General features: G+C 33.8%; 2 protein-coding genes across 4 annotated transcripts in view; one reads left to right on the forward strand and one right to left on the reverse strand.

Moving 5' to 3' along the window:
- Positions 1-27,204, forward strand: part of LOC136810030 (DNA excision repair protein ERCC-8-like) — a 61,715-nt gene that overhangs the window by 2,181 nt on the left and 32,330 nt on the right. The window contains exons 8-11 of one of the 2 annotated variants that reach the window (XM_067066598.1): positions 505-696; positions 850-912; positions 1,244-1,332; positions 2,210-2,708. In XM_067066598.1, coding sequence (XP_066922699.1) covers positions 505-696; positions 850-912; positions 1,244-1,297 — 309 coding nt within the window. In that variant the 3' untranslated portion in view covers positions 1,298-1,332; positions 2,210-2,708. Of the gene's footprint in view, positions 1-504; positions 697-849; positions 913-1,243; positions 1,333-2,209; positions 2,709-27,204 lie in introns of those variants that run through there. The other variant, XM_067066599.1, reaches the window with a different exon arrangement.
- On the reverse strand, positions 5,996-26,680 carry LOC136810029 (frizzled-5-like). 2 transcript variants are annotated; one of them, XM_067066597.1, is made up of 2 exons: positions 26,657-26,680; positions 5,996-8,298 (listed from the first exon to the last, which is right to left on the reverse strand). In XM_067066597.1, exon 2 carries the CDS (start codon positions 7,963-7,965, stop codon positions 6,226-6,228), a length of 1,740 nt encoding a protein of 579 aa, XP_066922698.1. In that variant the 5' UTR covers positions 7,966-8,298; positions 26,657-26,680; the 3' UTR covers positions 5,996-6,225. The 2 variants fall into 2 exon arrangements, with proteins under 2 accessions (XP_066922698.1, XP_066922697.1); XM_067066596.1 differs by lacking the exon at positions 26,657-26,680 and adding an exon at positions 22,924-23,121.

Here is a 27,204-nt window from a genome sequence, read left to right on the forward strand (position 1 = left end):
TTTTACAAAGGCTTGTCTGTCTGTCTGTCTGTCTGTCTGTCTGTCTGTCTGTCTGTCTGTCTGTCTGTCTGTCTGTCTGTCTGTCTGTCTGTCTGTCTGTCTGTCTGTCTGTCTGTCTGTCTGTCTGTCTGTCTGTCTGTCTGTCTGTCTGTCTGTCTGTCTAGCAGAGTGTAACTTAATGTTCTTGATGTGCAATACTGTGAGTTCTTCATACTTCTTCTTTCTGGTATCCGTCTGGCTGCCTTTCTATAAAAGGGTAAATGGCATCAATGATATACAACACTGTATCGAGATATTATGATTTTTCAATAGCTACAGTTAACTCGATCTTATTCGAACTTCTGTTATTCGAATCTTTCTAAAATTCGAACTAAAATGTTTGGTCCTTTAAAGATCAAATTAGAGGGAGTCACCTGTAAATGAATATATTGCAGTGGTTCATATGCTGGATTAATAATACATTTAATGAAGTTAAATTATTATTAGTTAATTATTATTTTCAAGGTCAACTATGCAGCTTCAAGTGCCAACAATGACCGAGCAGGATCAACTTGTGTTTCGAACAATAATCAGGTTGTGTTTGCCTCCAATGATCAAAATGTGCAAGCATATGATATTTATACTGGTGAACACATGAAAACGTTCAATGGTCATTTCAAAGCAGTAACTGATGTTTGTTATAACGATCCATTTGAGGTCAGTTTCTTCTCAGGATATGCAATGGAGAGTCTTTAAGAGAATTCATACCATATAACTTTTATAAGATCTATTCAAAATACTTTCATTTCTCAACGAATTTCTTACAACCGCAATTTTCATACTATTTTTTATATTTTTTATTTCGTCCAGGAATTGATTACTTGTGGCTTGGATTCAAAGGTCCTGATTTGGGATAATCGTAACTACGACAAGGTTTGTCAATCATCACCAGGAACTTCGTTTATATCCTTGATTGTATTTTCAAAGGCTCTGGTTCTTTGATGGCAGCAAAACTGTCCCATTGTCCCAAAGTTTTCCCAGCTCTTGTTTTTTGTTTATTTCAGTTTTTGTTTGCTATACATTCTTTTTATTTTCGCTGATGGTCAATTTGTGGCTAATATGCTTAGTATTAATGTTTTTATCACCTTGTTTAGTTCCTATTCGAGTTCAAATTCGATTGATAGTTTGCGGTTTCTTTAATATTTTTATGTATGAGAGCATGAAGAATGCATACCACCCATTTTTCAAAATCTTTTTTGTGTAGGAGAGATTGCAGAATGAATACCACCAAGATGATTGGGATGTTGTTAATGATTGATGACATAGATTGTGGTCAACAAGCTCACGTTATGTGTAAGTGAATGTCTTTTACTCCGTTATCTATTGACTTCATGATTGTAAAAACAAAAGTCTTTTCCAACTATATAAAAGAGTACTCCATAGCCCTGGCAATAGGCCACAACAAGAGGCAGATCAGATTACCCCCTTGTTTGCCGTGGCCGTAAACTGCTAATAAATATTAATAAAATCAAAAACATTAAAAATCTCGAATTGCGTAATCTTTCGGCAACAATGACCGAAGCAAAAAGAAAATGAATTGCTCCCCAAGCTTTATTACATACGCATGATCGCATCATCGCACTGTTCATGGTCTTCACCAATCTCTTAGTTTTAAAAGATGAACAGTGAGCTACACGTTTTTTTTTTTTTAAGAAACTAGTTTTACCAAGCAGCCTCAATGTTTCTTAAGAAATCGGCCTTTTGAGCTTTAAATGTTTCTTACATGTTTCTAAACTTTTTGACATAATCAGCCTCATGGAAGGCTGGATTGGAAGGTTATTAAAAAAAAAACGAATAAAAAATGTTATTTTCTCATTCTGAGCCTCAGCATGTTTCTTAGATGTTTCTTAGTTTTTAGGCATTCTGAGCCTCATGTTTCTTAAAAGTGTGTTTCTTAAAAAAAAAAAAACGTGTAATCACCCTACATTATTCTTGTGCTCTCTTTTGATTTTTCTTACCTGTGTTTAATATTCATTCTGAGAGAGGCTACACTTATAATCAGTCAAATTGCAATGCCTGGTAGGAAAACACTCCAGCCTATGCAGTGAAAGCCTAGAGTCTCAATTCATTGACTGATTTTTTTAATCCGAACGCTCTTGTTTGATATTTTTTCTATGAGGTTGCAATTCATGAAGGATTCTTTTCTTTGAGATTCCAATTATCTATCTAGATAATGACTTGACGTGACTGGACGTACGATACTTGACTGTACATGACGAAACTACGTAACCCCACACTACGTAACACTTACTACGCTACTTAACTGACGCGACGCAATATTTATGGCACTGGAAAAATATCATGCTCGCGGAGCTTTTTCATGTCCCAGGGGCTTTTTCCAACACTCAAGAAACTTTTCTATTCACAGGGGAACAGAGTCAAAGTTTTTCACCTTAGATTGAGTTATGAGAGAACAGAATAGACCAGATCAATTCTTTTGTTTTCAAAGATAATAAATGCATTGTACACCTGTGGTTCTTCTCTGGACACTAAAACAAAAAGATCGAACTGTTTCAATTTATATCATACCCTAAGAACTTAAAATTTGCCAAGTTTCTTAATTTGTAATGAAATTTGTTTTTGTTTTCGTTTTCCCGGTTGTATTTGTTTTCGTAAACTGATACTATTGTAGAATAAAATAACTTGAGGCGTTTTCGAAATCAATGGTACTCAACTTTTTTTATCTTACTTTCGAAGGAACGCCTATTTAATTTCCATTTTTTTGGGAAATGTTTGAATTTTTTTACGTTTTCTTTCTGTAATAATATATATGGAAAGATTTTCAGTCAAAAGTTCCTCTTCAATTTTACCTTCTCTTCGCTAGTTTTTTATGTCAGTGCCGGACCTCGATTTTTCAGCAATGCATTAAAGTCTGTCCCAAAATAATCTACAGCGGAGACAAAAAAGGCTCTAACCATGTGACTGTTCTTCAAGAAGTTCATTTTTTTTCTTTTTCATGTTTTGAAACAAACTGTTTTGAATTATTTCTGTTTCAATTTCATTTCCACTCTTAATTATATTTTCAACGAGGGTAAAACCACAGTAAAACAGACTTTGAAGTTTTTGGAATTTCATCAATATGAAGTTAGGTACTGGCTACTAATCGGTCAATATGAAGTTAGGTACTGGCTACTAATCGGTCTGAATCAGTGTAAACATTCAAAAGAAAAACTGTTTGTGAATTAGTAAACGGTCCCCTTTAGACTTAAACGAAAACTAACGCAATAACTGAGATAGTTTGTTTGTAATGTTGGTTCTTATCCTTTTGTGTTTCAAAGAAACCTGTTTGTTTACGTAAAGTATGTTTTGTTAAAGAATGATTAGCGATGGAAGATAATCCGCATAATGGGCTACCGCATTTCCATCGTTAATCTTACTAATGAGTCTGTGTTGATTTTAAGTGGAACATTTTTAACTTCTTTTACGTGTCTAAATTTGTGTACAGACACTGTTATAATTAACAGCTTTTCTTTTTGAAGTTTTTTTTATAAAGTAACTAAAAAAATGAGTAAGTCGCCCTTCCTTGGGTGTTAGTAAGAACATTTAATTTTTGTTCCATAAACAGATATTACTGAGTTTCATTCAATATTCTGAATTATCTTCAGTGTTTTTCAAGGGGAAATTCTAAACTTCGATTCCTAAAATTTTCCGAAACACTTGCTTTATGGAAATAATACTTAATTCAAAATGTGCTTTTAATAAAGGTAGAAAGAATCATTGCATTGCAATGTCTAAAAGATCCATTGACTTGATTGTAATTTTAGCCTTACTTAAAATCAGCGACCGTAGCATGAAGGTAGAGCATCCAGCTACGGTGCGCAAGGTTGTGGGTTCGATCCCAATAATACGTATTTCAAAATGTGCTTTTAATAAAGGTAGAAAGAATCATTGCATTGCAATATCTAAAAGATCCATTGAGTCGATTGTCAAGACTTACTTGAATCAGAATTTTTTCAATCACCGTTTACATATAATTTATGGTTCGCCATGATGTTCACACTGGCCGAAAAAAGTTTGTAAGACCCCAAACTATTTTCTTTAGATACAGCACGAAGACCTACCTGAGAAGATAAAAGAGGAAAATAAGATTATATGATTGGTTTCGACGATTAGAGTCCGTAAAAGACGTTAAAACATGGCCGTTTTAGCTCTTTCTTTGCCGACATCAGGATTTTTAATTGAAAGTTTACGACACCAAAAATGATTCCCTTTTTTGAGTGCTAGAACTCGAGATTATACAATTTAAAGATAAACTACTGTATTTAAACTCATACCAGGCTCAAAAGGAACCTTTTCTGCATACTTTCACTTACACATTCTTCTTTTCAAGGCCATTTTTTTCGAGCTAATCCAACCAGCCAAGTAATATTCAGTTACTAAAACTAGATTGTTTGGGTCTTGGAGTATTTTATCGGTCGTATTAAAAAACTTTCAGAGAAACAACCACTTTACTTCGGTTTGAACATACATATAGATAACAGACGATCTAATTACTCACTTGATTGTCGGAAATCACCTTTCATTTTCATCTTAGCGTTGTTTTCTCTGTCTTACCGCACCGCTAATATAAGGTATTACCACTACTCTTTGTGAAGCGTTTTACGTTCAATCTTTCGATTTACATAAGAAATCTTTCTGTTCCGGGTTTTTAAATCCATCTAGATATTTCCTAGCCTGTTAAACGAAAACCGCTTTGTTACCGCGTTTTAACGAATAAAACGAATGAAAAATTTGGCTTAGTGGGAAGGTACTGGCTAGATCCTTGTTTTTCATTCAGTGCTCGCGTATCACATGGTTGGATTTGGCTCAAAATGGAGGTTACTGCTCAAAATGCAAGTTTTTTACACCAATGACATCATAGAATTTTAGTTCATGTCAATGATGAACAAAGATGAAGAAATAAACCGTAGTTACCATTCAAAAATAGTCGAGCCCAGGCCCCGAGTTATATTGTCTCCTTTTTCTTAAGAAGGTACGTACTTGTCTCATTATCGTGTTAGGCGATTCCATGAAAAAGGCTTAGAGAACAGTTTAAAATAATTAAAACACTGAACAGAAATTTCTTCGAAGAACGTATCTTATACCATATTTTTTATCATGCTTCTAACTGTCATTTTCATTAGTTTGGGATGCTTATTTTCGTAATTCAAAGTTAAGTATACTGCCCTCCTAAAACAAATTGTTCATTAATTACAGTTATGCTTTTTTAATGATAGGGTTGTCATTTTTAGACCACATTGAACTAACACGAATCTGTCACGTATTTTGCTATCAACATTATTTTTATTTTGCAGTAGTCTTTCTTAATAAATTTAATATAATTTTAAATGGAGAAAAAAGTTGTACAAAAAATTGTTTGGGGCCATATATAATACATAAATACTATCTTTTTCCATAAGTTACTAATATAAAATTGTCATGTAAAATGTAATCTTAACTTTTCAATATACATTTCGAATGTTAAGACACAAAAATTTTTCTCATATAAGCACACGAGAAGGTAAAGGGGTCGTTAATAAAGTTCCTATAATTGATATCAGGTTGATACTCAAATGACGTAACACAAATTAAGTCATAATTGGACCGACTCATTCATCTCATTATCGCATTCTTCTAAACAACTTAGCATCAGAATTACTACCAATTTGAAATTAAAGAACTTGCTATAATAAGGATGGTACTATTCCACTATGATTTTGAAAGGTGGCAAAAATGTTTCACAGAGCAAGTTTCTTATAATATCAACATATAAATATTATTAATAATGAAACATGAAAATTATATTATGGTCTTGTAAGACCGCCTCTTTTCAGTCCTACGAAAACAAGACAAGACTCAATTATGGAGAGGATAATTCAAGGAACTATGGTTACTAAAGCGAAGATACCGTTTCAATATTTCTTTACAGTCAACTATAGTTCTGCAATTTTTTTACGCAAGCTTTCTTCGAGTAGGATAATAATTTGTTTTGGTGACTTAAAACCAAATTATATAGCTTCTTTCAGTATAAATTTAAAAACTATTTGTTTTAAACTCAAAAAATTCAATATTTTCAAATGACTACTTCGTACAGAATAATAATTATAATAATAACAATAACGAAAATTTTTAGTTTTTTATCATCTATATAAATATCAACACAAAAACACAAAAATATATTTTAGTAAAATTTTGAAATGTCTGAATTTATAACTGTACTGGAGCTCCGTTATATTTCTGAGCTGCCAGTAAATTATTATTCTCATTACAATCGTCTTTAACAAATTTCAACAGAAATCTTTTCCATGAATCGACTGTCCTTGAGTCCAAAACCCAAAAACCAGAAATCAATCCAATAACAAGAGACATGAAATATTTCAACAAATACACATAATAGTTCGGGCTTACTTTATCCCGGACACACGGGCAGTTCGTTGATTTTTCCCATATTTCCTTATTGTTGTGTTCATAAAAATAACATCCAATAAGTGTGAACGCAGGGAAGAATACCATAAAAGTGTATACCCCAATTTTTGAGACATAACTACATGCTTGTCTTTCTTCGTCGAAATATTCAGGTGTTATTTGACCGTTATTGGACTTATTATGTCTCTTACGTTGAACAATTGCTATCACTCCTGCTACGAAAAACGAAAGCGACAACATAGTGTAGATCAATAGTGGTGCAATCATAAAAATTGTTAAGTTATTGTTGTTATGGTTACCAACTGAACATAAACCACTGACCGGGTCACCATCGATTGCGGACATGGCCAAAATAGCCATTGTCTGGACAGTTGGTACAATCCATGCGATAAAATGGAAATACTGGGAATAACTCGATATAGCTTTACTAGGCCATCTGAGTCCACTCGATAAAAACCAATTCATAGATAGTACAACCCACCAGATCCACGCTACATTAGCGAAAAAGTAAGTCATGAAAAATACAGTTGTGCAATGTGCCGGACCTGTGGCTGCGTATCGAGCCAGTCCGGTTTTACTGTCACAAGCGATGGCGTCATGTCCGTATATTAACCGTACAATGTAGCCGAAAGCGACTAGAAAGTAACAGAATGACATGAAAACAATGGGTCGTTCCGCTTGTGTGAATCGAGAGCGATCGATGAAGAAGGTTGCGATTGTTATGAGAGTTCCAATAAAGGCGATGATAGACCATAAGCCTAACCAAAATGTAACGAAATTCGCCTCGTCTTCTTTGAAGTAGAATTGCTTACATGGTAACACGCATGGTGGAAGTTCTCCTCTGCTTGAGGCGTTCGGGTAAACAAAGGGTGCTTTACACATGCACCCACATCCTCTAGCACCTCCGTTCGTATTAATATGGGTGGGTGGGCGGTATGGTCCGCCCGATTGTTTCGTTCCGCCACCACTCGTTCCATGATTATTAGTATTAGGTTTAACTGTTTTTGAGTTTGGTGAGCTGGTTGGTTTGTTGGTCGTTTTATTATTTTTGCTGACGTGTGCATTACTAGGCTTCATGCAAATACTGTTCTCTTTACGTGTTGGAAATTGTTCGCATTTTAGATGAGAAGGCCAATCAAAACCGTTGTTTTTCATAATGGCCGTACACGAATCGCGAACGTCTTCACAAAATGAACGACACGGTACAATCTCTTTGAAGTATATTGGATCACACATAGGTGCATATAACGAGCACACGAAATGTTTCAGTAACGGTGAACAGTTGATTAAAACCAACGGCCAAAACTGATGAATGATTAGCCCAGCCTCGAATTGAGAACTCTGTCCGAAATTATTGGGCATGTATGTTTCGTTATATCCAACGTCTTTGCACAAGGGTATTGTAATTTTCTCACATTTCTTAGCTTTTGGACGCGTTCGTCCACGACCAAGCGAATCTACCAATGTTCCACAACAAAGCAAAAGTAAAATAGTCACTTGTGATACTGAATTTGTATTCATTTTGATTTTAGAGAGATCGCAGGTCAAGTGCGTCTCCCTCAGTGTAATGTAAGTATGAAGTAGATATCTCAATTATAGCATAGCATTCGTCTGGTTATTTTGTTGACTATCTAATGGATTCGATGATCAGTTAGTTCCGGATCTAATGCACACCATGAAATCGAAAATCCGTCTTTGTTCCGCTCCTATAGGGGATTCCGTATTCTGTTTTTTTCGGACGAGTGGGTTGTTTCCGTTTTGTAATAAATCACTCACTGAAGGGCTTCTTGTTGTCTTTTTACGTGTTGTTGTATGTAATTATACTTTGTTCATCCAAATGTCTCTCTTTGACCCCTAAACGAGATAAAAAGAATGAAGGTAAATAAATGAAAAAACAAAGTTTATACTTTTAGGAAATTCTATTTATTTATTGATTGACGAAATGTGTCAATATTACCAACAAAGACGTGTCAAGCTCACACACAGTAATTTGACAAACAAATTATATACTAAACTATCTATAACAAAAAACAAGACTCATATTTTCCCCTGTCATGTATGTATGTGAATGTGGAAGAAATTTTAAATATCGTGAAACAAGTATATATAAAGGCTCCTTATACTCTTACTCAAGAGAGAATCCCTATCTTATCATCACTGAAAAATGTGTTTACTTAAACACACTATAAAGGATTGTATTTTACTTTTTCTATCCCCTTCTTTTTACTAGCCCTGATCCCCTTTTAAAATCGTTTATCAACAGGATTTTATTAAGATTTTGGCTCGGTCTCTCTTTCAAACATACATATATTTAGTCGTTTATGCTAAATTTATTCCCTTCTTTTTAGTTCAGACATAATGGAATACTAGAGTAGAAAAAAGGCTCTATTTTTCCCTTATTTCTAAGCTCTATTTTAGTCCATGTACTTAATTTAATACCCCTTGTATAAAAAGAACTTAATCAAATCCAATCATACTCAAAGACCTTCATTATTAAACTATATCCCAGCAGCTATGGTTATCTGAAAGATTCACAGGTCTTACTAAGCCTGGACGAATGATTAATCAGAACTCCCACAATCCATCTGTGTTGGGGAAAATTGTTACAAATCTTTTTCCCATAATTCTCTTGAAAGTACCATTTTCCTCCTTTTCCCCCTTTTTCCTGTTCAACTCACGACAAGTACACACAAACACACACAATAAGTAAACGATAGTCATAATTTTAGGATTTATTTTCAGTTCAGGATCAATATTCACCAAACAATATAATATTTCCACAACTATCTTTCAACTTCCAGAAAAAGAACACTTCTTCCTCATTTCTCTTTCATTTTTACTATTTTCTTCCTTTTATGTATATTTTTAACTAACTACTTTTCCCAATTTTCAAACAAAAAAAGGAGCGAAATTGTTACAGATTTTTCACGCTCCACGACCAGTATTCTTGATAGAGGGAAGAAAATTTCAAACGTTGAGGAAGAGAGATATATATGGCCTTTTAAAAATTCAAAAATGAAGAACATAGGTCATTTCACGGTCAGAATGGTTCATAGGTATTCAAGACTGACTGCGCCATCATACACGTTTTTTTTTATAAGAACAAACTATATAAGAACATAAGGCTTTGTGGGCTCTAAAACACCTGTTTTCTTAGGAAAATGGACAAAAATACTCAACAAATGCTGAAAATAATAACATTTTTAGGCTTGAAACCCAAAAGGTTGAGAACATCTGAAGGCTTAAAAAATTTTGGATGTTCTTATTAAAAAAATGTGTAACAGTTTACCGTTGGGGCTACATATACACAAAAGTTTTACACCAGCAGAAAGTCGTTATCAGACCGCACTGGTCCTGATTACCCATAATCCATTTCGACCGTGTATTGGCTTATGAAAACATGAAAAGAGTATCATAAAACTTGTCATTTGGGTCATATAATTTAATTCTTTATCGTTCAAACCAAAATGCTAAACAGCCAAACATTTCAAACACCATAAGCCTCTTGAACAGTAAACAAGTTCATCCAGACGTACAAAGTCTACCCATCCGACTCAAAAATGAAACACTTCACCACACTTTTAATAAACGAGTAAAAAAGGGGTAAAAAAAAGTCCCAAAACAAAAAATCGTCTTGTCAACACTGACATGAAAACAAAGTAAACATTCGAAATTAGCATAGCCATTAGCGTCTCTCAATTTTACAACAAAATCACCAGTTAAAGTCTTAAGCAGTTATTCAAACAATGATCCTAAATCAAAGTGAAAATTCTCGCGAGATAGTGTTAACCCTTTTAATCAATAAGTTATTTCACGAGAAACTTGTTCATATTTAAACATGAAAAATCCTCCCCCTTTCCATGTGTATACATAGCTAAGGAATCTGTATTTGTACGTCTTTGACTTTGCTTGGTTAAACAAGCAAAATAGATCGCTTTAAGCTCTTAACCTGGGATACATCATTTATCATCGCTCGTTGATTCTTTCCAATCTCTCACAACACACAGCCATCACTCATATTCTTCGAAAACAAAACATCACTGTCGATATTTCCTCATAGCAACATGCACAAAATTAAAATTTCAATCTTCATTTTTCTGTTTCCTTTATTCTTCAATATAATAATAGTGTAACCAAAAATTATTCCATAGTGTGTTCCTTTCAAATAACGCGCGCGCGATTCTTTATCTCGAAAAATTGATCAATGACAAATTTCTATACAAAACTTATAGAAGCACAACAACAGAAAAAGCATTGCTTGTTAACTACACTCGCTCGTTAGATATGATTAAAATTAAATAGCATCTTTTTGTATGAAATGTTTTCTCCTAATTACATGTCATTATCACTTCAATCTCTGATGTCTAGCTTTGTTACAAATATAAGTAATAATGAAAAAACATGGAACTCAATTTAATGGCTGGTCATTAATAAGGAGGACCTACCACAACACACTTTATCCATATTTTTCAAAATTCTACTTTCTCTGAAGCTTTCCTCTAATTTCACAAAATATATTTCTCGTTTTGTCTTTTTTGGTTGTCCATTTTTCTAAAGTCCTAATTAATTTCATTCCTCGTTTTGCTTTAAAATCAGCATAAAATCAAATAAAAATGATTTAGTCTTTTTAAAAAGTGAAAACCAAAAAAGAAAAGATAAGAAAGTGGTTTATTTATTACCAAACAAAAAACACATCAATTAAATATTGCTATGATTGTACCTCCTGTAATATACCTTTAGAAATAATCACCCCAAAAAACAGCATTGAACAGCAAAACAATCTCTAAATACAACTACCAGTAACAATAAATCGCTCATTTGATCCTAATAATCAAACTAGAAATGCACGACCTTCAATTTCACCATTTAAAAGTTGCCTTTTTTCGTATTATTTATGTACCCAAACCCCCCAAAAAAACATTTCAAAAGAAACAATAAAGCTGTTGATAGATGACTTAAACGAGCTGCAAATCTCTCCTCTACTAAGGCTTAATCATCATCATTTGACTTCAATACAGTCTTGCACTGTCCCCCATGTAACCACATGTAGTAAAAACAAAAACAGCTCATTACAGAACTTCTTTCAAAAAAATTTCAGCCATTTTTTTCTCTCCATCCTTCATGATCAATCTCCACATCATTAATCAAATCTAATCCTTCAAAATCATACACATATATATAATTTCAGCATTCCTTATACCACTTCTACTTAACCCCTTTTACCTGCTCACACATATATCTCACTGCTTTCACTCATAAAAAAAAGCTCCTTTCTAATATAAATCATAATGAAAATTCTTAACCATAAAATGAAACACAGTTGATTAAAAAAACACAGCATTTTGTAACTAGAAAAAAAACAATTTTTCCTTTGCATGATGACAAAATACCCTTAAAAACACAAAAATAAGATACCCTAGTTCTACATCAAAATAGGTAAAAAGAGAAGGAAAGGAATGCTACAATAAGCCACATGTTGAGCTATTGTCATCCTTTTCTACGCACCTCACAATAACCTAATGGCAAGGGGTCCTCTCTACTATGTTTTGAACATGACAAAAAGAGTGTAATATAATCGAATTATTTAGTTTAATCTAGGTGTAATCCAACATCATTATGCTCATCAACTTCTCTTTAGTAGTATCGTTAAAGGAGAGACTACTCGAAAGGAAGCTCTACTATAAGACTTAAAACGACTAAATACAAGGTTTTAGAGGTCATTCCAAAAGTTTTATAAGAACTTTTGTTTAATTATTATAGAAATTTTTGGCTCTCTCAAATGGTATTTTATGGTAATTTCAGATATTATTTTGACTCAATCTTAAAGATTCTCAATAAAAATCTTTCATGGATAATTTCAAGGGGGTATAGAATGCTTAAAATTATTTATAAGAAAAACTTTCAAAGTATGAAGTTCTTATAAAAAACAATAGCTGGTGAATAAGCAAAACAAGAATTTTTCTTCATCTGCAACCAATGACGGTGAAACCTTTTGGTTTAAGCCCCCTTTTGTCTTAATGATAATTCGAACTAATAAATGGTCATTATGTTTAATCAATTTGCCTGTTAATACCCAGCTTTTATTGACCAGCTTAAAACGTTGTCTCACAAAAACCTTTTTTTGTTGAAACTCTTGTAGATGCTTTCCTTTTTCGCTAATTCTATGTAATTTTTTGGTCGCCCTTGTTTATTTTTTAATGATTGATTTAATTTTTTTTATTGTTCTGTTATATAACTTATTAAAACCCTTTTGTCATAGTTTTAAAGGAATTTTATCTTTAAGGCCATAAATAGCTTGTTCAGGATATTTAAGTTAATAAGGGTGTTTTAAATTTTTTTTTGTTTTGCAAACACGCTAAACCCTCTTGCATTGGCAACCATGTCCGATAAACCACGCGCACTAAACTATCGGACACTCATGATAAGGCGTTCTGAAAATATTAAATTAACGGTCTTTTTGAAGAAAAAAAGAATGCTACCGATTTCAGCAGGTGTTTCATGTTTTCCTCTGCATTTCCTATAAATTGAGTAGTTTTCGATTGTCTTACTTCCTTACGTACGTGACTATTGATATTTACTCATTTCACCGTCATTTTGCCGCAGTGAGGGCACCTGTTTATATGGAGGAGGGCTAGGTGTGCTGGGATGGATTTTCGAACGTTATATCACAATTTTTGACGAGTTAAATGGCTAAAATGGGATAACGTGACGTTCGAATATCCATCCCACCTCGACTAGCTGATGGGTCAGCCCGCCTCCATATGAACAACCCCGAAGACTGACTCATATTTAAGTAAAATGTCCCCCAAAGCTGTAAATTGTCTTGCTTGAATTTAAACCTAACTACTAGACAGATACCGTTACAAGCGAGAAGGCGTCTGGCATGAAAGTACAGACAGACAGAATTGATTACCATTACTTTCATACACCAAACTGTAACCAGTGGTGGTTAACCGCATACTCACTTCACAATGGAGAAAATAACTTCAAAATAGCAAAATAGTTCGTCATAAAAATAGAGTAACCACTCTGTCCAGTCAGCCACAATCATTGGCGAAAATAGTTAGGTATTTTTACGACTTGAAAAACCCTGTTACGACTGTCGAATCATCACTTGACGACAATGCAGCAAAAAAGAAAATTTCAATTTGCTTCTTAACTACCAGGAACGTCTAACTATTGATTTATTATACCAAAAAATACCAAATTCAAAGTGAAGAGACTTCAAGGTGAAATTTTTCAATAGTTGCATCTTTTCACCGTAAAATCACCAAAAATATCGCAGTCTTCTTTTAGTAAATTTTTCATTGTAAGCAAATGAGTTTTCTACGAATTTTAAGGAATAGAAACTAATTGAATAAGCAATAGTGAAGTTGAGTAAATCGGTAAAATCACGACGACGAACGAACATTTAACAGGCTAGTGAGTTTCAACCAATCAAATTTTGTATTTTCACTAGCCTATTACATTTTTCGTCCGTCGTCGTGATTATCCTTGTATGCTTAACCTCAGTATTATAGTGATGACTCTTGACTTGTTGGACACAACACAGACCATCAGACTTTAAACTATTTCTAAATGACGTCCATTTCTCTCTTTATAAGAAGTCGCATTGTGTATATCAGAAACTTCCGTAATTATCGCTTTCTATACCAGGTCATTAAGAACTCGTTTCCGTTGACGTTAAATAAAAGACGTCTTTTGTATGTATAATGGATTCCGTAAGCAGGGTGAGACGTACTTTGAATTACTAAAGGATGTAGTGTGATGCCTTAAGGACTGGCTTTTTAAAAAGGGGAGTAACTTCAATTGTTATTGGAATGTCACGTTTTTCAAATTACGCCATCATCAATTCTTTTTTAGGAAAGTTTCCGGAAAGTTGGAACGCCATCAAATACAGTGTGTCCGGAAAAAATTGCTCTAGTCTTTTGTTCCGGACACATCGTATCTAGTCTGACAAATAAACATAAATGACCTAATATTTTATCACCGGGAGATTAAGATTTTGATCATTTTAGCTCCTCAGAATTGGTTTTTGATTTGATATACCTTTTAGCTAGACTGTTTTAGTCCTTGAAAGAATTCTTTCTTTATGGTTTTCTTACAATGATGCATATTGAAAACCATAGGAAAAGACACCACACATTTGTAAGAAGGAGACGGAACTAATTACAGAATCCTGAGTTCGTCCTACTTCTGTCTCTGTTACAATTCTTTAATATTGCCCTGGTAAAGGAGTATCTTTTATTTACCAAAATGTGCAGCTATTTCTTGTTAGTTTAGTTAAATTCAGTTTGATTTATGTTTTCGACTACGCCCTCTTTAAAACAAGATCTCCGAATCTTATTTATTTCAATATTCCAATTTCTTTTCATTATGAGATATCTCAAATTGTTTTTCTAATTGCTATCCTTGAAAACGAGAAGTAGGCAGTGCTTAACGGAAAGAGGGCGGATTGTATTAATTCATCTCTTAATCACATTGTCACTCTTGTCATTTTAAACAAAAGAAATTGCTAATTAATTTATCTATTAAGATGTCTATTTTTGAAAAAAGTGCGTATTTTTACGTAAGTTTTTTGGTGGTATTGCAGATTTTTTTGTATTCTCTTAGGAAAGTATAATGGTACTTTGTAGGCGTAGTACATCACCTTTTCTTTTTTAAACTTTTTTCTTCTTAGGGAACGCATGGTCTTTAGCCCTGACCTTAAAACTCAAAATAATGTACCAACCACCGATTAGTCATCGATTACCTATCGATTAAAATCGGTTATCGGTTTATCGACTAAATACGTCTGGAAATGTAGCAAAATTAAAGGGATGCAAATTACTTTAACATTGTTCTTTTTATAAGCCTATCGCAACAAGTGGGATCTGTTATTTATATTATCGAATCGTCTAAAATCGATCAAAATTTGGTGTCACTTTCGATTTAAGTTTAACCTTGATGCTTTGCAACATAAATTTATATAAAACAGTATAATTCCTGTAATCTTTGGCAATTTATATATTTCACTAGATGATTTTTTAAGTATTATCCGGATTTAAGATCTAAACAACAAATACACAAGCTCGATTACCGGACTAGTAATAACAAAAATCCTCAGTCTAAATCTTGTAAATATGTTTAAAAAGCCGGAGAGATGGCTGACTGACTAACAACCAATTTTGTTAACATCGACACGTTTTTTCTATAAGAATAAACTATATAAGAACACAAGGCTTCGGTGGCCAAAATCTTAAGAACAAGTTAAGAACATTTTTAGGCTTTGTGCGCTCTAAAACACCTGTTTTCTTAGGAAAATAGACAAAAAGACTCAAAAAATGTTAAAAATGAGAACATGTTAAGAATATTTTTAGGCTTGAAACTCAAAAAGTTAAGAATATCCCAAGGCTTCAAAAATTCTGGATACTCTTATAAAAAAAACGTGTAGCACATCAAGACATCACCACAAACAATAAAAGTGTTAATCTTAAGAGATTAATAAATGTAATAAGCCTCGGATTAATCCCTATTAACATACCCATGCTGAAATTCCCACCCTCTCCTCAAAAAAGACAGTAGCCTCTTGTGATGTAGGCTAACTACTCTCTTCTATGTTGCAAATCGCTAAGGATGGACTTAAGGCGGTGCTTCTGGGTTGCAGATTATTGCAGTTTATGAGAAGAAAAGTTAATTACATATTGAACATGCATTATACTCCCTAACTTGGATTGCGGCAAAACATTTAAAAGGAGTGTTCGTGTTACCCAGAAAATCCAAATTTTTAGTATAAAATACAACCCTTAGACTACTGACCCTCCCAGCTGGCACACGACGTTGTTTTGACGTTTATCTAACGTTCACAACGTCCATATAACGTTAGGTGAACGTTAAAACAACGTTGTGTGCCAGCTGGGTATAGTAATGCATTCACCCAAAGACCTTTTTCTCTTCAACAAGATCTACAACATGTCTTCAACGTCTTCAACTTTAAAAGAAAAATAATATTCTAAAGTTCCATAATTTGATCTGTGAGCCAACTTGCTGATACTGAACACATTACCAGAATGAGTGTCTTATCAACCTTCAATCACCTTTAATATTAAATCAAACTATTAAGTTAACATAAAGACAAAAACACATAATCCGAACGTCTAACCACTTCAGCCACTTTAAAGATTGTGTGCAAAAAAATTTCCTTATAATTAGCTTAAGATGTGATAAAAGGGAGGCTTCGGTTATCTCCTCCCCTCATTACTAAGCCAAACCTTTTCAATCTTGCCATTCCAAACAAGCTACCATTTTTAAAATTTTGTTTTTCTTATTTTTATAAGTCCATAGTCTGCCCTCCTTTACTATAATTGTTCTTTTTCTTAACATTCAGTAAAACGAACGAAAAAATTAACAACAAAAATTTTTCCCAACAAATCCAGTTCTCTCATGTTAAAAATGTGCTATATTTTGCTTTGTTGTTCTTTTCGTACAAAATATTTTTCTTTCTCTATAAAGTAATACCATTGGAAAGCCAATATCTCCAAGAAGAAACAACCAGAAATCATTACTATATCGACTCGCTTTTGTTATTTTAGCCAATAATTTCTCAACCTCCTTATTTTCTTTCTGGCTTTAAAGTATAGTATAACAAAGCAAAGTCCTTTTGCTAAGTTTCTTAAGGTGTAATTCTAACGCATTTAAAATCCACGCCTTAACCCCGCCCCATGTGGCCTCCCTCTTTTGGCAACGCCAACACTTTATAAGTAACACTTTCAAATTAAAATGTTAGAATGTAATTATTGTAATATTCTTTTCATAATAAATCCATCCATCCCCGTCCCCTCCTCTTTAAAACGCCTTTTTCTTAAGAATTTTTTTCTTCAAGTTTTTCTAAATTGGAAAGGAAATATTTCATTCCATCTTTTCAAAACAGAGTATCCTTGAAAATCGGGCCTATTAAAAATACACGCAAATATTTCACCTATCGAGCTGGCTCTCTCTCTAATTCGATCGTAAAGAGCCCAATTATTTAAGTTACAACTAGTAATTCGAATTACAGGAGCATTGGAATAATTCATCTTCGAAATAGAGAGTGTTAACTGCAAATCTTCTAACGTTAGGTTCAATTGAACCCACCAAACCTTTCAAAATCGATTGACCGCCAAAATTAATATGATCATTTGAGCTCAAAAATTGATATGAAATTGGGACTTTCCAGATCAAATATAAAGTAATCTTTGTGTTACTAATTCTTAGAATCTTCGCATCCCTGCCAAATTAAATCTCCGCCAAAGATTTGCCAAATCAATCAATCCCCAAATCAATCAATCCCCAAATCAATCAATCCCCAAATCAAGTACACGCCAAAATTAATTACACTTAAGAGCGTCGTGTTGAAGTTGGAGTTTGCTTCTCGTAATTTCAAAAGCTTACAATGAATTCAGGAAATAACAAAAAAAGTTCTGAACAGGCCTAATAATCATTACAAAATTTGCTGGTTGACCTACATATTGATAACCAAAGTTGTACAACGTTAGATAAATATTACTTCAAGAATGTCAGAAATTTTCGCGTCCAGATTCCGATTCAGCAAACACTAAAGACGACTTGATTTCCATAAAGATGAAAAAATATCGTAGTTAGAGGCGTTATTTTCAGATGCACACGCGTCGAAAATTAGTAATCTATTAAAAAAGGATCATAGAGCCCCTCCTTGACTCTACAGGAGGCTTTTGTTATTTCTCGTTCTGTTTCAACCTTTGAATTGCTAAGGCTTGAACCCCTTTTATATAAAAAACCCAGACTTGGGTTCAAAAACCTCAATCCAATCTATTAAAGCTATTTTCAATCGTTTGAAAAAGGGGCTGGACTTTATTTAACAAATTTGAATTTAATATGTTCTGTCTAAGCAACCAGGGTAACAGAGTACGGGAATAACATTTTTGAGTCATTTTTCGAGCCTTAACTTTTTATCCGCCCTGTGAATACCCGAAGACAGGAATAATTAGGGAACCAAAGTTTTTTTAATGTCATGGGCCTTACTTTAAAAGAATATATTTTCAAGGTACTTTTAAAATTTTGTTCTTAATATGTTCTTATAAAGTGATGAATATAAGAACAATATTTTTGATGAAAAATATTATTCAAAGATTCAAATAAATCGAATATTATAATAAGTCTCCGTTTCTCCACGTGAACCAAATTACTGTCCAATTACGTTGAAAAGAAGAACAAAGTTTCGTGAATATTGTATATGAAGAACCCATGATCAAATGAATAAGCAATTTATTTCTCATGTTTAGGACCTAAATTATTGATTGGGTTTCCCCTTTTTAAACCTCACCCTCATCAAACAATCATGATATAAATATTTTGTTTGTATTTTTATGTGTAATTTCTTTAAAAACACTTTTTTTTGAAGAACAGTCGACCCCCTCTAATTCGAGCATCTATTATTCGAATTTTTCTGTAATTCGAACTCGAAAGTGTTTTAAATTACTCTCTGTAATTCGAAACATTGGTCCCATGAAGATCGAATTAGAGAGTCAACTGTACAATTTAGAAATTAAATTTAATGTTTTACCTGGTGTCGCCTTGTTTCGTAAAGTTCATAACAGTAAGAAAAAACCTCAGACTGAAATTAAACAAAACACCTTATCGCTAACCAGTACTGTTTACCAAATACCCCTCTGCTAATGAATTCCATTTCTAAAACAGGGCTTGAAGCCAAACAAATACCACGACAGTAAGCCACGAGACTATCTAATCTATGTTTGACATTTTTCCTTTTCGTGGAAAGTTTATTTAAGAGGGAAATTGGTCCACAGACAAAAATTAAAACTTAAATCAGCTGCTTGCAATAAAGTTTAAACAACTATACAAATTTTACTATTTGTTTTGTTTCAAATTTTACATTTTTAGTTACTTTTATTAAAAAAAGACTTACTTCAAAGCTCTCTACTTCTCAAATTAAAAGTCATATTACTACTAAGTCTTAAGAAGGTATGCATCTAGCAGCAAGTTGTATCCTTCATTCGAGAAAAAGCTAACGAATGAATACACCTTTTCGACCGTAGCCGTCAATTGCCACGCGGGCATTTTTATCCCACTGAAACCGTCCCAGTCCTTTTTTTCGCATTTTTAGACAATAGAAAAATGTGTCAAAAAAGGACTGGGACGGTTTTAGTGGGATAAAGCGGACAAAAAAATGCACGTGCGGCAATTGGGGGCTACGGTCGAAAAGATGAATGTACAGTGGAATCTCCAGAACTCGAATCTCTGTTTCTCAAATGTCTTCTTAACTCGAACAAGTTTTTTTATCAGTTTCCATAACTCGAAAATTCCTAAACTCGAACAAATTTCAAAACAAAATTTTACGTGCGTATTCAAAATATGGAGACTGTAATAAGATAGTCCCGTCAAAATGTGAAATTATTGGAAGGGAACTGCCCCAACCTCCATTGTTACGGGCTCGTAAGATAGGCGTGTGTCTTTTGGAGGAATGAGAATCAGACCTTGGTCTTCTTATTTACTGTTAAACCGGATAATTTTCTTTTCACGTGAATCCAAACTACGTTTGAGTTGTAATGGGCCGTTAAAACCACACCAGAACGTCTGTGTAGCAGACTTTCTAAGACATCATTAGCAAGTTAGCTGTTGATCAGGTGAAACGTAATTGAGCTATGAGAATTTTCTTTTTATAGTTTGACCGTTAAAAATATTTGGGATAGTTTTATAAGTTTCAATGTTTTTAACGCCCATTTTGATCTGTTCAATATGCTTAGCTAGGTCATTTATCCCCGGGGGGGGGGGGGGGCAGTGGGTTTACCAACTGACGGTATGTGCGGCGGAAAATTGGCCTTTAGAATCGCACCCTTACAGTGCAGAAAAAAATCGGTGAAATTCATACCCTTACAGTGCATTTTTTCAAATTTTAAACTCTTTTAGAGCAAAAAAAATCAACATTTTCGAGCAAAAATTTGCAATTTTTCCCAGATTTGCTGAAATTTCCACCCTTACAGTGCATTTATCAAAAGTCCACCCTTACAGTGCATTTCTGATATTTTGAAAAACATACCCTTAACCGCCGCACATACCCGTCGGTCAAATTGCCTGACTGCCCCCCCCCGGCATTTATCAATTGAAATCAATAATTACTTGATAACCTCTCTACATCCTTAAATTGTTCCAAATGTTCTTAGGTTCAAAATTCCAGTCTTTGTTCTAAATCCTTTGCAAAAAAAAAAGGTTGCGCGCACGCCTCTAAATTAGATTTGCCCACTCATTCGTGAAAGTCTCCGCCCACTGGATTAGTGAAGAATTATTTAGTTTATAAGTTGTTTGGACGCTTGTTAACGTGTTTTGATACACAAAACGGAAACAAATAGTAATTTCACTGTCCGAAATATCAGGCGTTTCGTAAACCAACACCAGCTCTCCCTAATTCGAACCCCCTCTTATTCGAATACACGTTTTTTTTTTATAAGGAACCTTAATTTTGCTCTGAGCCTGGAGTTCCTTATTTTTACAGAGAATTTCAGTCCCAAAGTTCCTATCGAGTTCCTTACTACATAGGAAATTTTGAACTTTTTGCGCCTTGAAAGATCAAAATTGGGTCAAATTAGTCCCAATAAGGTACATTATTTTTAAATCCACTTATTCTCAGCCTGAGCAGTTCCTTAACAATTCCTTATTTTTTGAACCATTTTCAGTCTCGAGTTCCTTATAAACGTGTTCCTTATAAAAAAAAAAACGTGTATTCCCTCGATTCGAACTAACTGGATACTATGAAACATCCTCCATACATAATCCGAATTTTTCTCTAATTCGAGGAAGTCAATTTAACTGAGACACTGAAACATCTCTACTACGACGAAGCTTATTCATGAACAAGTTTCTGCTACTATGAGAACCATAAAACATTGAATCAATTTAATAGGTCTTGAAAATCCATCAACTCACAACTGAGCATTTAAACAATACACGGAACATCTTGGTTTATTTCACCGCGAAAAGCTGAAATTGACTAGAAATGTTTTAGCTCTCATTGTAAATTTTTGACAGATTGTAGATCTGATTCTCCAAAAAAAAATCACGGTGAAAGCTTTCGATTTCTCATGATTGATCATGATACCCTACTTAAGTTTGACTTCGGTGGTCTCTACAAACCAAATATTTCCAAACTTCCATAACTTGAATGTATTTGATTATAGTAGAGCAATATTGAGGTATGCTATTTCGGTTTTGAATTGCGGAAACGATAACTTAACTCTACTTAAGCAAAACAAGTAATGTGTGTCAGAAATTTACTCATAAGAAAATACGTGCTGCAATTTTGTTGAAAGTATTTCAATATAGATTTCCTTTATACCTTCCTGTGTCAAGTTTTACTAAAGTAAATAATCTCTGCACTTTTGACAATTTATAGAGCAATATAACATTCTTGCAGCTTTTTCAGCTTTCAAAGTCTGTTTTCATGTACAAAGTATCACAAAAAACCCTTTAGCTTGAACTCTGACTGTCAAGTACCCACAATTCAAAAGTTATATTAATGCAATGCAATGGTATAACATTTGGTTTCTTACAACTGCACCATCAATTCATAACTACTTCACATGCGTCTACGAATTTGTTTAGCATCAAAACACATTTTGGCTTTTGTGCAAAAATAGAAAAAGATCCGCCCCCTAAAACATCCTGTAACAGACCACCAAATAACCTAAAGTCTAAAATACATTATCAATATACTCCTGAAGGCCAAATATGTTTGTAAATACCCTTGCTCTTTACGGGCTCTTTACACGTTTTTTATGAGAACAAACTATATAAGAACATAAGGCTTCGCTGGCCAAAATCTTAAGAACAAGTTAAGAAAATTTTAAGGCTTTGCGGACCCTAAAACGCCCTATTTCTTAGGAAATTAGTCAAAAATATTCACAAAATGGTCAAAAGAAGAACATTTTAAGAACATTTTTAGGCTTGAAACTCAAAAAGTTAAAAACATCCGAAGCCTTCAAAAATGTTGGATGTTCTTGTAAAAAAAAACGTGTAGTATCTGTATGTAGGGCCTCCTAAACTTTTGTGGCCAAAAGGAACAATTTTGAAATCCTACACATTTTTTTTTATTAGAACCAAGTTTATAAGAACATTGAGGCTGAAATTCGTCGAAAAATTAAGAACATCGTAAGAACATGCCCAGCCTCAGTTTGGAAAAAGTGACAAGAAACTACAATTTTTTCCTCTTTTCAAGCAGTTTTAACCAAATTTAGGCATGGATTTTCTAAAATCGAGAGTCGAATATTGTCCAAATTGTACCAATTTTATATGCTCTTTATTTTGCATGATATTGTCGATTTAGAGTCTGAAAAATTAAGAACGCATTTAAGAGCATTTAAGGCTGAAAATTGCTAAAAAATAAGCACATCCAGGCTCAGCCAAATTTTAGGTGCTCTAATAAAAAAAAAACGTGTATTTTGATTAAAAAAAAAACTAAATAAAACTTACCAAAGATGACTTCTCCAAGAGCTAACAGCAGTAAATAAAGTTTTATCAGATATCTTTTTTGTTGAACCAAACCGTCTTCTCTAGAATCTTATAACGAGCTGAATGAAAGTGTTTTCAAGTCGAACGAACGAATGAGCGAACACTGCAGTGAGCACAATAGTTGATGGCTAAACAATAAACTCTGCTTAAGCAAGAAACAAACAAGAAGACAGCATACTAAAACGTCAATCAAATTCAATTAATGTTTTATCACTTTACCACCACACTACAACAAAAAATCTTTTTGACAAAAACAGCATTCTCACAGCTCTCTTTTTTTCAAGTGTTTTTAAACTCCGCCCTCGAATCTTTGTTCATGTAAATTACATGGGGCGGAGCATTTTTCATTCCTCTAAATAGGACTTGCTATTAACACACTGAGAAAATTGTGAAAAGGACACATTATAACTAGGTGAATCATTAATGTGAATGCATTCCAACAATTTGTGAATTTTTCTTTCAGCAAGCTACAAAAATATGAATATGATTTCGAACCTAAAATTGAGCTAAAAAGTACATTAATTTGGCTTATCCGGGATGTGCTTATTTTTTGACAATTTTGAGCCTAAATTGCCCTTATTGACCCACAATTTTATTCGACGAAAAAAAAGTTAATTAACGAAGAAGAACTTAACCAAGACAGTCAGCCATGTGATTTAAATAAAATGGGATTAATTACTCTTATCTTCACCCTTATTAACATGGTATTTTGTTCGGGTCCCCTTATTGTTCATTTCAGGGATCACAGTCGTCTGTGGATTACTCGTTGATTAAACATTGTGCTAATTTCTTGATCTTTTTCACTTTTAAATTTAACACAATTACCACTATCTAACGTCACTAGGAGATCAAGTGAGAGATTACAAGAGTCCGTCGATGTCAAATTATGCTTCCTGGTATAATTGTGCCAATACACGGTGACTTAAAACGATTTATTTTGTCTACTACTAAACTCGAGTCCAACGCCCTTCCCATGACAAAGGATTGATGGGCGTGTTGATTACCCGGGAGTTGGTACTTAGGCAAAACGGGTGAGCTAAACCGGGAGCTATTTCAAGAGTTTTTTTCATTTCTTCTTTAATTTCAATTCCTCTTTTTAAACTAATATTAGACTTGTTTACGTTTATAGTCGGCGCTGATCTTTATCTATCGCAAGGTCTCTCCGTCATGCGTCGCCTAATTTGATAAATGATTATTAAATTGTGGTGTACTGCGTGCGCTGACACTTTAGGGAAGACACACAAAGCAGGTAATTTGTCAATCAACACTTGTTCATAATGAATATTAATCCTTAGCTGATAAAGAGGTGCCTTAAGGTTAATCAGGTTTGTCAAGGAACTCAATCTTGTGTTGTTTATCAAGATTGCGGTATCTATTTATAAGAACATTTCCAGTAGCAGCTCTGGAATCGGAAGTTTGAAACCTTAAAAATGCCCTTTTCACATTTTTTGTTAATTTGGGAACCTGTAACCTTGTTTTTCTTGGCTGAGAGGTGTTACTCTATCTCGAGATGTCGATCCATGCCTCTGTTTTTCACTGTGGCAATCATATTTTCCAATACGATGTGTTTTTGCCAAGACTAATTATTTAGATTATTTACATATGTACTAAAATTCTTATATCCAAATTAAGTTGAACTAGCCCCCACATCAAAAAGAAAGAAAAACTTTATCAATCGGTCTAATTAGTCGAATTAGTTCATGATTAGTTGTGAGTGATTATGATTTTTGTTTCTTGTGTTTTCGAATCAAAGAAAAAGGGTCAGTTAATTGCTCAACATTTACCCACCTCAAATATGATTAAGTAAGTGTAATAAGCATAGTACCGCCTCATTTCTTTGTCAACATCAAGCCTTTGCGTTCTCGCTCTTTTTTTATAAGAACAGTTTTTTAAGGAGACTATTAACTTCAGACTGCTTGGATTTCATTTCGACTTTGGATTCCTATCTTGAATCTTCCAACTTATATTAAGAAAATTCGTGCAAGTTGATTCCAAGTTGATGCTGACTCCCCGCTACTTCAGAATATTTAATGAATGGTTTTTCCATTCTCATCTTGAGATTTTATGGAAAATTTCAAAATTCATTCAAGCTTTTTTTAGTTTGACTCGCTTTCGATGCAGATTTTTTTGAAAAATACATAAAATGGCAGTCCCAGTTGCGTCATGCTGTGTTTCTGTTAACACCATGTCATCTTTCGTCTACAGAGTTTATATTGCTTGCCTATTTTGCAAAAATCCTTACGTTATTTTCTTTCTAAGACATGAGCTTTCACAGTATGAAATTAAATCTTTGCCAAATCTAAAGTTTCTCAAAAGTCAGTCCTCTAAATCAAGGCACAATTTTTAATGCTAATTTTAAACCTACCCTAAATATTGGGATGTCAGACGGATATAACAAAATCATGATGTCTTTAGGGGGTCTTTAAGTAAGCATGGAATTACAAATCGTGTTGATAGACCTTATAAGACGAGATTAAACTTTCCCAGGCATACGACCCTCCCACTTGTAAGATTTGTTTGTCTTTGTGGTTACCATGGAAACTGTGTCTCGCTGGCAAGAATGTACTTTCCGGAATAGCCGGAAATAACAGCATATGCTGAATACCTTCTCGCAGCCCTTTTAACGCTGCCAGTGATGAAAGAATTCAAAGACCAGACTAAAGAGGACTGGTCTATGTAATACATTGAAGTCTCTCTTATCCTTGAAAACGCACTGGGAAGTGAGATATTTCGAGTTATGAAAACTTGAAGGGACTGTTTGTGAGATTTCGATTCATAGAGGTTCGATAACGAAGACTACTCTGTCGGTATAATGTCCTTTACAAGTAATGGTAGCTCCTTAATGTGTAGTGTATAAAAAGATTTTGAAGCCAGTCTTTGCGTCACTGTAAAAAAGAGCACAGCATGTCTACTTATCAGGACTGTTACTTGTTGAGAATCTTACAAGAATCAAAGACCGCCCTTAAACGTGAAAGAGTCGTCATTTGAGGTTTCGCAAAAAGCTAGCGACCACCCTACCATGAAGATAATAAAGCTCTCGCTGCTTATGGCCGCCCTGTCTTTTAAATCGTTTTAGCAAGTCTTACTATAATGTTGCTGTGTTTAGCCTGGTCGCTTCTCTTAGAGATCATTTTGCAAAATTTCATGAAAAATGTATAGTGATCCTACTATCGCTGCTGTGTTTGAAAACACGCCCTTCGCTATTGAAAAGGAATGGCTCAATTTCATAACTAACTTTGACACTTGACTAATCGAGAACTATGAGAACACTTTTTTAATAATATCGTTTTTTAGATAGACCGCCTTTGAGTTGGCATGTTTTCCAACGACTGCCTCGTTTTGCTTCAACTTCTTTTTTAAATGTTAACCATTATGATTAACTTGTACACGCCTTTATAAAATGGATTCCAGTCCCATTTTTACTTGGTCACCACTATATGAATAATATTTCAGTTTTCATTAAGGGTTCTTACTACGAAACAAGACTATTTTCTAGTTATGTTAAGAGACGAAAAAACAACAATAATTGAATTCCTTGCCCAATTTTGAGAAACTCTTTAAAATTCCTAAACTAATGAATTTTAATCCTAAGGGCATTCCTTATATTTGAGGAAATCAAGGTGTATTTTTATTGATATGTTATCATTAAAATATCCTTTTCGATTTTGACCCAATATCTTTTAAAATTCCTTACCTTTTTCCTTATCACAGCGTGTGAAACCCTCTCGCCTGACCAGCCATATACAATTTCTCTCTGATCTATTCAGTTAATTTTCAAATATACATTAAACTAAAATCTTTTAAGAATTATTAAGAATTAGGAAATAAATTTTAGGAGGCCCCTCGCTGAGTTGAATGAGTAACTAACGCTAAAATGGCTAAAAAACAATCAAATTACTAAATTGGTTAAGCAAAGCCCTCCCTATAAATGCAATGAATGTATATGGATATTTCAGTCCATCTATAATTTATCAGTCTAAGTTCAATTTCAATAGATATTTTATTTTTGGAACTAAAAAACTCTTGATTTATTTTGTAAAATTTCCTTGTTTTAAGATTCCCACTTGAAATATTGCTAGAAATTTTAGAATTTAGCAAGTGTGTTTCTTTTCATTTCTGTTGTGCTTTTCTTCTAAGTCTCTGAGAACTGCAGTATTCTACGAGAGCTTTTTAACTCGCGTACACAAAACTTGAAATTCATTTAACGTTTGGAATATTTTGAAATTCCTATGAGTATATTTC

This window comes from Clytia hemisphaerica, unplaced genomic scaffold (genome assembly GCF_902728285.1).
Source record: "Clytia hemisphaerica strain Z4C2 unplaced genomic scaffold, Clytia hemisphaerica genome assembly, whole genome shotgun sequence".
Taxonomy (NCBI): domain Eukaryota; kingdom Metazoa; phylum Cnidaria; class Hydrozoa; order Leptothecata; family Clytiidae; genus Clytia; species Clytia hemisphaerica.